This window comes from Equus quagga, chromosome 9 (genome assembly GCF_021613505.1).
Source record: "Equus quagga isolate Etosha38 chromosome 9, UCLA_HA_Equagga_1.0, whole genome shotgun sequence".
NCBI classification, from domain to species: Eukaryota; Metazoa; Chordata; class Mammalia; order Perissodactyla; family Equidae; genus Equus; species Equus quagga.
Window position 1 is genome coordinate 93,756,653 of NC_060275.1, and position 12,876 is coordinate 93,769,528.

Here is a 12,876-nt window from a genome sequence, read left to right on the forward strand (position 1 = left end):
CAAGCAAAGCAGGTTTTTGGCGAGAGGCAAATAGCAGGAAAGAAAATCCCCTTAATTCCCAAATATCCTTCTATTTCCCACATTTTCAATAACCCCCTGTTAAGGGCATAACAGAGGAAGGCCACATATCAGATTCTGCAAGTTGAGTATCAAGACCAACAAAGTAGAGAGGGGGTCGTGTAGAGAGGAGAGGCTGGGGACACACGGGCTCAAAGTAGGCTCATGATTACTCATAAGCATGAAATACCCTTCACAGTTTTCACATGGGGATGGCACCCAAAAGGCTGTCAACATCACAAGCTTTTTGAGGAGAGGCCTATATAAAAGTTCCCCTCTGGGGATGCAGAGAACTATTTCTTTTGTTTATTTTGGTTGGCCTCCAGCTTCATGGGCAGTATTCTTAATAGCATTTCCGAAAAACTAAAATGATCAGGAGTCCATTAAATCAGAGGTTTTTGGCTACATGTTACAATCACCTGGGGCGCTTTGAAAACTCTCAGATGCACCCCAGACCCACTAAATCAAAACCTCTAGGGGGACCCAAACAGCAGTAATTCTTAAAGCTCCCCAGGGGATTACAACGTGCAGCCTGGTTTGACAAACAGTGCCTTAAATCACCACCCATTCTCCTCCTTCTACACCACCACCACCACTACCACCCATGTCCTCATTGCTAATACTGATTTTCTTGAGCACTCAATGAAGAGCAGGACAAACTCCAAAGACTTTCAACGGGCTGAGGGATATATCCCCAGTGAGATCCCTCCCATGGCTCCACTCAGAGCTTATATGAATAGACAACAGGAGGAGCATTCATACCGTACTAGATGGAGATAAGAGGCTGGTGGAGGGCCTGGATGTTGGAATAGAGCTACAAGGCCTTGGTTCCATCTCCCACCCTCCTGTGCGAGAGGATCCATCTGGCACGTGTGGCACTTGGCCCTGACCACCAGACCCAGCTGGGAAGAGAAGGATATTGGTTCTGCAGGAGCCAGGCCACCCCCAGGGTGTAGTAGAGCATGACCAGAGCTTCCAGGATTTCCTTTCTTTCCTTGTCTGAGGTCGTTTTTCCCTTCCAGGTCAGCAGTGTGTTCTTGGCAGACTCAGCATGTTTCTTGGCCTGAGCTGGGAGGCCTGGGGGGTTTCAGGGTAGGTGGCAAGAAGAAAAACATTAAAAAGGTGTGTTCAGTCAAAGATATTCCTGAGAGGGGAGAGGTGGGCAGTGTGGTTGTTGTATGGTCTATAGTATTGGTTCCCAAAACTGGTGGGGCATCAGAGTTATCTGGAATGCTTGTAAAGAATACAGAGTCCTGGGGCTGGCCTTGTGGCATAGTGGTTAAGTTGACACATTTCACTTTGGTGGCCTGGGGTTCATGGGTTCAGATCACAGGTGCAGACCTATGCACTGCTCGTCAAGCCATGCTGTGGTGGCATCCCAAATACAAAATAGAGGAAGATTGGCACAGATGTTAGCACAGGGACAATCTTCCTCAAGCAAAATGAGGAAGATTGGCAATAGATGTTAGCTCAGGGCCAGTCTTCCTCACCAAAAAAAAAAAAGAAAGAAAAAAGAATACAGTTTCCTGGGCCCTAAGACCTACTGAGTAGAGTCTCTAGAGGAATGGGGTCCAGGAATCTATATTTTTAATTAACTCCATAAGTGCATCTTATGTAGCCACCCTGGTGTTAGTCTGTGGACCTCTGTTTGGAAATCACTGATGGAGAGAGGAGTGGAAGCTGAGGATCCCATTCCCAATTCTGCTGCTAATGCCACGTGACCTCTTCAACCCACAAAGCTTCTCCATCATCCTCCAAATGCAGAATGACAACAATAATTATAGAAGCTGCCCCTTTACCAAACACATGGAGATGGGCCAGGAACAAACTAGGTTATGCCACAGAGTGCTATGCTTTGAGCTTTCTGGCAGAGGCATTCTATAAATAAAAGGACCTATAAATACAATTACTTCCATCTGGGGATTTTTCCAACCCAGGATGAAGCTGGTGATATTAATTGGTCACACACAGACACGCACAAAGAATCAAATTTCTAAACACAGTGAGGCTCCTCACCAAGAACCTAGATAGGACCTGGTGTGTCTCCCCTTGTCTTCTAATTAAAGGCTAGTGCTCCAGGGCACGCACTTGAACTGCTGTTCATTCAGTTAACAGAGGCAGACTTGGGAAGATTCAGTTACAGAACTATTTCCTCATCTTCCAGCCTGGCTCACGTCGAGTGATCCCTGATGGGAAAGGGGAAGCCCTGGAGAAAAGAGAAAGGCCAGCAGAAAACATTATCCTAGTCCTCCACTCTGACGAAGACAGTCATGGCCGGCGTTCACTTTCAGCTCTCCTCTCTGAAGCATCTAGGGTCTGGGGAACACATTCGCCCCTGCCCAGTAGGCCCGCTGTGCCTCTCATTCTCACTTCACATTCCCAGTCCTCAGCGTGCTGTCCCTTTGGCCCCGAGAGCCTGGTTTCACAGTGTGCGTGTAGTCAACAGCATTGGGATGGTTTGAAAGGACTTGCAATTGATGCCTGCAGCCCTCCTATGGGCCAGATGTGCAGGACCTCCTCCGTGAGTTGCAACAATGAGAACAAAGCTTCTCTGGAAGAGCCCTAACAGTGAGCCTAAAGCTGAGAAGTCTTTGCAGAGCACTCAGAAGATGCCTGTTCTATAGGTTTCAACCGAAGAGAAAAATGGACTCTGTGGTGGGCTGTGTCTTAAGTTACCAGATAACAGTGGTCCTCAAACTGCACTGTGCACCGTAAGCACCCTGTTAAAATGCAGATTCCTGGGCCTTACTGCCAGTAGTTATGGTTCACAAGTTCTAAGGTGAGAACCAGGGATTCACATTTATAACAACCATCCTAGGAGATACTGACACAGGCGATCTGAGGACCACACTTGGAGAAACACTGAGTTAATAAAATCTTTATAGAGGAAGTGGGACTCATCTCCTTTTTGAAGAGTAGGTAGGATTTTGACTGATGAAGAATGAGAAGAGGTTTCTACTTGGAGTAAGCAGCCTGAGGCCAAAAAGAAAGAATAAGCCAGTGTGTGTGTGTATTTGTGCATGCACACACGGATGGGGTGGATGTGGGGGCATGTAGGAGTGTCAGAGAAGGCAGAAAGTTGACCAGTCTGACCGAAGGGGAGGTTTAAATTTAAAAACATATAAGGCGTGAATTGGACAGGTAACGTGGAGTCTTGGATGCCAAGATGAGGAGGCTGGATTTGATCTGTTAGTAACAGGGAATCTTTCTGTGTATTGAAGAAGATAGCGGCAACAGAAAACTGTTGGGGACATCAGACCAAGACACTAAAGTAGGAAACTGAGAGAGTCTTTCTATCAAACAGGTTCTTTTCCACAGCCAGGTGAGCCCTTGGGCATGTGTCAATAAGGAATGCAGGAGCCAAATTTAGAAGCTCTCCTGGGTTTGTAGGAAGGAGAAAAGTGAAACTGGATGAGCTATTGAAAACCACCCCCAAGTCAGCACAATACTCCTTCTGGGCTCCTGAACAGAAAACAAATAAGACAGCTGCTCCGAGGCTTTGCCAGTCTGCGCCTTCCCGCCCCAGAGTGCCCAGCGCTGGTCGTGAAATCTCCCGAGGACTGCTTTTCTTCTAAGCTCAGCAGCTGATTAATTATAGAGTTCCTTGTCTCCACTTGACCATGCTCCACACTGTGGTCCTTCTGATGAAAAAGCTGAGCTGGTGACCAACGGGGCTTAAGCAAACTGAACTAGGATCCTGATTTAAAACAGCCCATTAAACTTTAAGCCCTAAAGGGGAAAATCACTCCTTTCACCCTCCCAGAATCCACTCGGGTCTCCACAGTGGGGTGCGTGTACCCCTACAGGTGTGCAAGATGCCACAAGGGTGGAGGGGAGAAACCAAAACTCCTCTGCTACGTTTTCATCTTATCTTTTTTGTTTTCTACTTTGATGAATATTTATAACATTACATAATATATTAGTACCATTGTATGTAATTTATAATAAACACACATATACAGAGAGTGTTTGCTCAAATTTTTTCTAGTAATAAGGGAGCTAATTCTCAAGAGTTTGGAAACCACTGCTTCAGACAAATATTTTCCAACCTTTTCAAGTATGAAAAAACTCTTTTTTTATGTTTACAAAAAAATCTCACTTGGTGATATTTTTATAGCATTTCCTACATGAGAAAATTCATGATGACAAAAGTACCATGAATCAGCATCAGTAAAACTTTGAAATGAATAGGCTTTTTATTAATTTCAAGAACACCTTCTTTTATGTAAAAATAACACTCTGCATATATGTATATGTATAAGACGTATTTTCTCTCTCTGGGGAGGACGCTCACAGATTCATGCTCTCATTCCCTAACTCCAAGCCCCATCTCCTCAATTCCAATATCCGCTCTGAGATGGAATCATTTTCCTTTACTTGCCCTCCCAAGCCAAGGACACCACCCCTCTCCCTGCACCAAGAGTGCAGTAATTACAGAAGTAAAAGTCAGCATGGCAGCAAGATCTGCTCCTGGCATCGAATTCAGAAATTACAAGGACATATTGATGAACTGGAAAAGAGGTCCAGAGATTGTCCACTAGACAGGTCAATCGCTTGCTTTCGTTTGGGATGAGACTCCACCACTGACGTCTGTTACTATGACTCAGGCCAGAGAGAATCTGCTCAGAGCTACCCAGTCTGGGGAGGTTGCTGTTGTCACCTTACATCATCATCTGTATTTAAGTTAGCGTGGCTCAGTGATTAAGAGAGCAGGGTCTAGAGGCAGCCTTCCCAGGGACAGATCCTGGCTTAGCCACTTCCTACTATCCATGTGGCCTTGAACAAGTTACTCAATCTATCTGTGCCTAAGTTTATTGACCTATAAAATGGTAAAGAAAATACCTTCTACCTTGTAGGGTTGTTGCAAGGATTAATTTAATTAATTCATGAAAAAGGATTAAATAGTGCCTGGCACATAAGAATGAAATGAGTTTGAATAAATATTAGCCATTATTTATTATTACCAGGGTCCGTTCCTCTTAAGCAGTTTATTATTTGTCCTTTGGACACTTTTCATAGAGCTGCTTATAGAATCTTTATAAAAGGCTGCATTCTCAAATGCGAGCTCCCTTCAGTCAGGTACTAGGCTGCCTGCAGGTCAGATCACCTGGCTTTTATCATTCCCTGTTGTTCCTGGACCAGTTTTGTTTTGTTTTGTTTTTTACCAACTAGGCAGAGAAGGTAGCGCTCAAGACTTACGCTTCTTTTTCTGCAGTTTGCAACAATTATAATAGAGCCCCAGATACCTGGAAGGTTTCCAGTAAGAACAGGCTATTTGTTTATTATTAATAATTAATTAATAATCAATTAATTGCTTCATTGATAAGCAAAATATCAGGACACTGCTTGTCCACGTTACTGTATTCTCCTTCCTGAACTCTTGAAAACAGTTCACCACTAGGTGACCCACCACGCTGTTCTCTGATGCCCTTTTCTCAGCCGCTGAAACACTAGGCCCATTAGGATTACCACCAGGTCAGCTGGCAAGGGACTTCCACTTCCACTGTGCCTCACTCTATTTCACCAACCAACAGCCTTTTATACTCTCTGCTTTGCAAAGACCCCTCACTGTCCCATGTTATTGAGTCCTGAACCCCATTCCATCAACTGCTCCATCTTTTAAAACCTGAATACTCTCTCTAACGGGCTCCTTTCTCACTGCCTAAAATCTTCCTGGGTCTCCTTCTAAAATGATCTTCACGGGATTTTTCCGCCTTCTCTAGTTACCTCCTACTTTCCCTCATTCTTTTCAATATGTAGTATGTAGCATACATAGCCTAGTCTGCTGGCCCTGGTTTCTTCCCCTCATCCCTGGGATCTGACTTCTGCTCCACCCATTCTGTGGAAGATGTTCTCGTGAGGCCCCCAAAGACCTCCTACTAAATAAATCCAGTCACATTTCTCAGTCCCCATCTTGCAGCAGCCTCAGACACCCTTGGTGACTTGGCTTCTCCTCCTGGCTCCCAAAGCACTAAACCAACCTGGTTTTCCTTTATAAACCTTCTCTAACTGGTTCTTTGCTAACTCTTTACGAGGATCCTTTATTCCTTCCACTAATGTGTCCATTCTCCAAGGGTGTGTCCTTCAGTTTCTTCCTTTTCTCCTCTCTTTCTCTCTCTGAAGTTTTATCAACTCCTATAACTTCAACTTTGGCCTCTATGCTTATAATTTTCCGTTTCCCCTCCCTAGTTCTGGTCTCAAACATTCCTCCATGTTTATGATCCTCCTTCTCTCCTCCCAAGTTCTGGTCCCAAATTTCCAGCATCAAGTAAAAATGTAATAGTGGATTCCTCTATTGCAATTCAAAATCAATACATCAAAAATTGAACTCACCATTCCTCTCCCTCCATCCACTTCCCTTTCTGACCTATTTATCTCTGTAAACAGCACCTTCAGGGGCCTGAAACTTCATGGTCATCTGTGGGTCTCAATTTTCCTCAACCCCAAATGGAACACCAATTCTTCCTTCACAGTCTCCTTTTTTTAATGATAATTTTTGAATAAGTGATACATTTCCGTGGTTTAAAAGTTAAAATTATATAAAAAAGTAAATCTTGAGAGTTCTCACATCCAACCCTGTTCACAGCAAGCACCCTCTAAGTAACTTGTTTTTGTTTCTTTCTTGCGTATCCTTCAGTGTTTCTTTACGTAAATATAAGCATACGTTCTCATATCTCTCCCTCTCTCTGCCACACAGAACCAGCATACTGCATTGTGCATCCTCCTTTGCCTAATAATGTATCCAGGAGCTCTTTCTCTGGTAGTATACAGAGCTTCCTCATGCGCTTTTAAAAGGAGCATATATCCCATCATGTGTATTGGTCCTCTGGCAGTGGGTACACATAGTTTCCAACCTTCTACCTTCATAAACAATGCTGCAAAGAATAATCTCATCCATATGGTATTTTCTAAGTGTGTATTTAGGAAAGAGTCCCAGAAGTGGGATTTCTGGTTTAAAAGGTAAATGCATCTGCCCTTCATAGACTCTTAAATCCTTACCCTCTCACTCACTCCCCCTGTCACCAGCCTGGTTTTACACCTAGATGACTGAGATGGCTTCCATTCTAGCTATCAGTGCTGGATTGACCTGTCCAAAAGCACGCTTTGATTTATTCATCCCCCTGCTGGAAAATCTCCAGTAGTCCTCCTGGCCTACCAAATAAATTACAAATTCCTTAGTCTGTATTTAAAACCCACCACGGTCTGCCCGACGTCCCCTCCTTTCCAGGTTCACCTTCCCGTCCTGACCTCACCTGGACAGGGCTGTGACTGCTCTCTAAGCACCTACGCTTTCCTACCTCCAGGCCTTTGCCCAGGCCTTGTTCTTCATCAGAAATGCCCACCTCTTCTTCTGCCTACCCAAACCCCACTCATTTTTTAAGGGCTTTCTTAAATGGCACCTCCTCCTCAATCTATCACTTGCCACCCTCAGCCGGAAATGATTTCACCCAACTTCCCCAACATCCTGTACTTAAGTCAATGACATGGCATTTGCCTTTTGGCGCCTTCTATCGTAGTTACGTCTGTCTGGAGCTCACCTTTCGCATGAGGTTGTACATTCTTTCAAAGCAAAGACTGTGCCTTCTGTACCTTAGATTTCCCAAAGTGCTCATCACGGGATTTCGCACACACGAGTCCCTCACTAAATACTCACTAGTAGATGGTTTATTGAGAGAAATCAGCCTTTTGGCTTGACCCCCCTTCCCCAAGCCTGGAAAAGGCTCACAGGGAAATGAGGCAAGCAGGGCTGATGGCTATAAAACACGCACGTGTGCAGTGAGGCATGAACGCAGATGCAGACACCCCGCCCACATGGAAGGCTGGCTCATAAATTCTGTCCATTTTAGAGCAGTTGTAGGATTAATGACAACAAAATTAAGTGGAACTCAGCAAGCCCTCCATCCCTCTTGAAGGTTTGCTATTTTTCAAGCTGTTTTAGTCCATGGACCACAAACTTTAAAAAAAGTTACAGCAAAGGGACTTGGTAAGGACTACAACTGAAATAAGAGGCACTGGGCTCTTCTCAAGAAAAGGTCAAGATCATAATCTATTCTAGAAAAACTCCAGACTAGGCTTCAGAAAGTGTGGGTTCAAGGCTGAGTCCTCTTATATTATGTGGGTACTTCATCTAATCAGGAAGCTGTTTTTCCCATCTAGAAAAAACAAACACATAAAAAAACCTTCCTTTACAGGAAAACTATTTTTGTTAGTTTTTTGAGGAAGATCAGCCCTGAGCTAACATCTAGCAGCCAATCCTCCTCTTTTTGCTGAGGAAGACTGGCCCTGAGCTCACATCCATGCCCATCTTCCTCTACTTCATATGCGGGACACCTGCCACAGCATGGCGTGCCAAGCGGTGCCACGTCTGCACCCGGGATCCGAACCGGTGGACCCCAGGCCCCCGAAGCAGAACATGCGCACTTAACCACTGCACCACCAGGCCGGCTCCTACAGGAAAACTTTTTTCCCCTCCAACCTACTATCCAAATGTGGTTCTCCATTCACGTGGCAGGAAGAACTGTGAATCAGGGAAAAAACGATGGTGTTCCCACCATCTTTTGCGATATGACCTGTTTACCTACCTTGACTCAGCCTGGAAGCTAACTGGGAAAGTAAAACTCAGTCAGTTTGTGGCTATTCATGGAAACGGTTAATTTCAGAAGATGAGGGCCAACCTCCTTCCACAGATGTACCATAGTTATCTCCCCAAAGGGAGGTAGCATCTGGCCTGCTCCAGGTTCAGACAAATGTCCCCCTCAAACGCTTCTGGTACCTTCCGCTCTGGTTCAAGCTGCCATCATCTCAAGTCTGAATTTCAGCAAAAGTCTCCTAGACAGTGTTCCTGAATCTGGGCTCTCCCAGGGCCAAGGAGTGTACTTGTCCATACCAAACCAAGTGCCAATGACTTGCCAATTGCCGATTCCATGGGTCTCTCTTCAGCCTTCACCTCACTTCTACATTTGACCTCTCTTCTACCATTTGAAACTGTTGTAAGCACACTGTAATTCTTTTTGAGACCCTTTCTCCTCCCTTGGCTTCCATGACATGGACCCTCCTGATTCTTCTATTTCCTTTCCTGGCTCTGCTTCCGCTACCCATTCCTAATGCCCTCATACTGCAATCTGTCATCTGCCCTCTTTCCCTCTTTTTCCACATACTTTTTCTGATCAAGCTCATCCACTCCTACAGCCTCAACTTGCTCCTATGTGCTAATCCCTCCAAAACTGATATCTTTCCCAAGCTCTAGATCCACTTCTCAACTGTTTACTGAACATCTCTCCATGGATGTTCCACAGGTACCTCACCTCGGCCGTGATCCAGCCTGTCTGAAACCCAACTCAGCAGCTTCTTCCCCCTTCCCCTATCAACCTGTGCTTCCTCTTTAGTTCTCTATTTCAGCTAATTGTCCAGGTCATGCCCTATTCAACTTCAGCTCTTTCCTCAGCTTCTGACCCCATATGTAACTGTCCGCTAAATGTCACCAGTCCCACATACTATTTCTTCTGCATTCCGATTGCCATGGCCAATGCCTTCATTGACTCTCAGCTGGGCAGGATAATGGCCTTCTTCTTTGTTTTCTCTATCAGTTCAACCCATCCTCCAGAGTTTCTCACTCCACAATATAAGTTTGATTATGTCACCACCTCACTTAAAACCTTTTAATAACTTCCCAAACTCCTTAATACCTGGGCCCAAATTAACTTTCCAGTCCCATTACTAGTCATGACCTGTCTGTCCTAAGATGTCTTCTGTTCTTCCCTCTTAGGTCCAGAGAGAAACTACAATGTTCTGTATAAGGAGTTTCATAGAGAATGCCCTCACCTCACCTCCCACTCCTCAGATCAACACATATGGAAGGCCAACTTTGTGCTCTCTACCTCTCTCCTCAAAATCTCCATAGTAAATCTGTACTCATCCTTCAAAGGCAAGACAAATGTCACCTTCTCTCTGTAGCCTTCCTTGACCTCCTGTCCCAGTGGCAGAACCACTGATTTCCCTCATTTGTGTCCCCCAGAATTTTGTTCCTGCCTTTATTATGGTGCCTATCATAAGACCCCTGTATGCTCCCAGAAGGCAGGAACCACTAGTAGTCATTTATGTATCCCCAGTGCCTAGTACGGTGCCACCAGGCTTATAACAGAAACTCTGTAAGTGTTAAAGTAGCACGTTGCTAAATTTGCCTCTTATCATGAAGGCGGCAAGTTTCTGAGGAGATCAGCCTGACTGGAGTAGAGAGATCCCACATGAGAGATGACGTAGCTCCGTTAGGGGAAGAGTTTGTTTTGCTGAGGGCCTTCCTATGTCCCTTGAACATCACAGACAGGTGGCTGCCTGCTCTGCTGGTAAGGAAGGACTCCCGCCTCTACTTAGCCATGTCACGTCAGCCTTCTCTCAGAACACAACAGATGTGGCCTTAAGTCCTGAAAGGGCCTCCCTGTGACCTCACTGTGACTCACAGCATCACTGTCCCCAATGTCAACCACTCATAGTGTTGCCACATCAACAGTCCACAAATCTAAAGTTACATTCAAAACAAGCTCAAAAGGGCCCAAGGAGCCCTAAGAAGGAATATACTTAAGTTCTAAGCTTAATAAGTGAGGATTGAATTCAATTTTAACTTTTTCAAAAGTTCTGATTTCTGATATCTAGACTCATTATGACCCAGGTACATTGGTTCCCTTCCCCCATAGCCCTCAAATCTCCTAAGCCCTTAAATCATTTCTCTCGTACTGTAAGTTAGGCCCCGCCTCAGGACTCAGGTCCAAGGGGCACTTAAAAAAGCCCCAGGCCAGTGGCTTAGTTCTATCAAGCAGCAACTTGGCTGATCCATACTGTGTACCAGGGACCGTGCCAGGTCAAAGGAGACCTTGTCTCTGCCCTTAGAGAGCTTCTACTTCAGAGGCAGAGGCATTAAAACAAAGCCCCTGTGAGTCTAATAAGTACAATGAGTTCCATGGTAGAAGTGTATGCAGTCCATGCAGGCGTACATGGTTGGATGATGGCCAGAGAGCCTTGAGGTGGCTGTGTCTTTGGTTCCAGAAATGTGTTGTTGCCTCCTTCAGTCTGTCAACAAACATTTATTGAGCCTCTACTGCCAAGTTCCTGCCCTTGTGGAACTTACACTTGGGTTTCAGTTTTAGCAAATGGATTCCTATCTTCTTCTGTACCAGAGTACCTTCCAGAAGCACCAGTTCTCTAGAATGAGAGCTCTGCCTTTCCCTCAGCCAGACCTTCCCGGAACTTGAGTTCTGATCTTGGAATTCAAGTCATATTACTGAGTCTGCCTCCCCAGTGCTGAGTGTACATACCTGTCCATCTTCCCCGTTTTGGCCTGTAGCTGGAACCTCTGATACTGTCCTGTGCCCACCGCGCCTCAGTGTTCTCATCTGTAAACTATGGATAACAATAGTATCTCCCTCCAAGGGATATTATGAGGACTAAATGAGACTAGCTTGGCAAATGCTACGTACTTAATAAATTAACTATCATGACCATGGTTATCATCTTTACTTCTAAGATCCCTGCCACACTGCCTGCCTCATCAATGGACCTTCCCTCCTCTTGACGAGGTGTGAGTTGGGGACAGGAAGAGCCCTCCCCCCAGTCATCCCCACCCCCACCATGGTTGTGCGTGGGCTCAGTTTGGCCGTCACAGGCTGGCCCACCCAGACCCAGCCGGGGAAACTGAGTACCTCTCAGTGTCAGATAGCCATAAGCCAGGCAGGCCAAAGCCTGTGCACATTTCCAGTGTTCTTCCCCAAAAATAATCCGAGAAAGGATAGCGCAGCGAATCAGCTCCTTGTTTGCTTGGGTATTCTGCAGAGAGCAAAGAAGTCATTATGCTTTTTGGAAAGGAGTGAAAGTTCCCGCCCACGCTCTTAGCACTGGAAGGTGGGACTGAATTCACCTGTCACCTTTTTCTCTTCTCTTTCCCTCCATCCCACATCTAATCCATCAAGTCCTGTTGGCTCCACTTTTTCCTAAGTCCTAAAACTAAGCTCTTCTCCTCATTTCTGCCATGACTACCTAGTTCAAGCCATGCTCATCTCTCACCTGGCTGACCACCAGCCCGTCCTGGGCTGTTCCACTCCTGCCTCCCATGGTCTACTTTCTACATCATGGCCAGGTGACTTCTTTTAACCTTGTATTGTGAAAAACTTTAATGATATACACAAATAGAGTGGAGAACAACTCACTCAACTTCATCAGGTATCTCCTCCTGCTCTATCTTTTTCACATCTATGCTCCTCATCCACCTACCCTCTCCCTCTATTATTTTGAAGCAAATCAAGATATTAAGTCATTTCCTATTTCATAAGTATTTCCAAAAGATATGAACTTAGAAATATAATCACAAAATTATCTCACTAAAATATTAACAATAATTCCTTAATATCAAATATCTAGTCTTATAAATCTAAAAGTCACCTTATAAATCTAATATTTCTTTTACAGTTTGACTGTCCCTACATTGACATGTCTCCTGAGTCTCTTTTCATCTACAGGTTCCACCTCCATCTCTGATTCTTTTTATTGCAAGTCATTTGTTGAAGAACTGGGTCATTTGGTCTAAAGTGTTTCCCAAAGATGTAAAGTTTGTTGATTGCATGCTTATGGTGTCATTCGATATGTCCCTCCATTCTGCTGACTGCCTAATTCTATCATTCCTTCTGCATATGTTAGCTGGAATAATTCTACAAAGAGAAATCTCCACTCATCTACTTTCTGGCTACCAAGAGTAAAGTTCAGATCAGAAGGACAGGATACGTGATTTATTCTCTTTATTTATCAGCTTGCAAAATAATGAGTTTGTTCACT

General features: G+C 44.9%; 1 protein-coding gene across 3 annotated transcripts in view; it reads right to left on the reverse strand.

Moving 5' to 3' along the window:
* TTC23L (tetratricopeptide repeat domain 23 like) overlaps positions 1-12,876 on the reverse strand; it is a 49,689-nt gene that overhangs the window by 28,024 nt on the left and 8,789 nt on the right. For all 3 annotated transcript variants that reach the window (XM_046671142.1, XM_046671143.1, XM_046671144.1), the window contains exons 4-5: positions 11,751-11,874; positions 978-1,134 (exon numbers count right to left, since the gene is read on the reverse strand). In XM_046671142.1, coding sequence (XP_046527098.1) covers positions 978-1,134; positions 11,751-11,874 — 281 coding nt within the window. The remainder of the gene's footprint in view (positions 1-977; positions 1,135-11,750; positions 11,875-12,876) is intronic.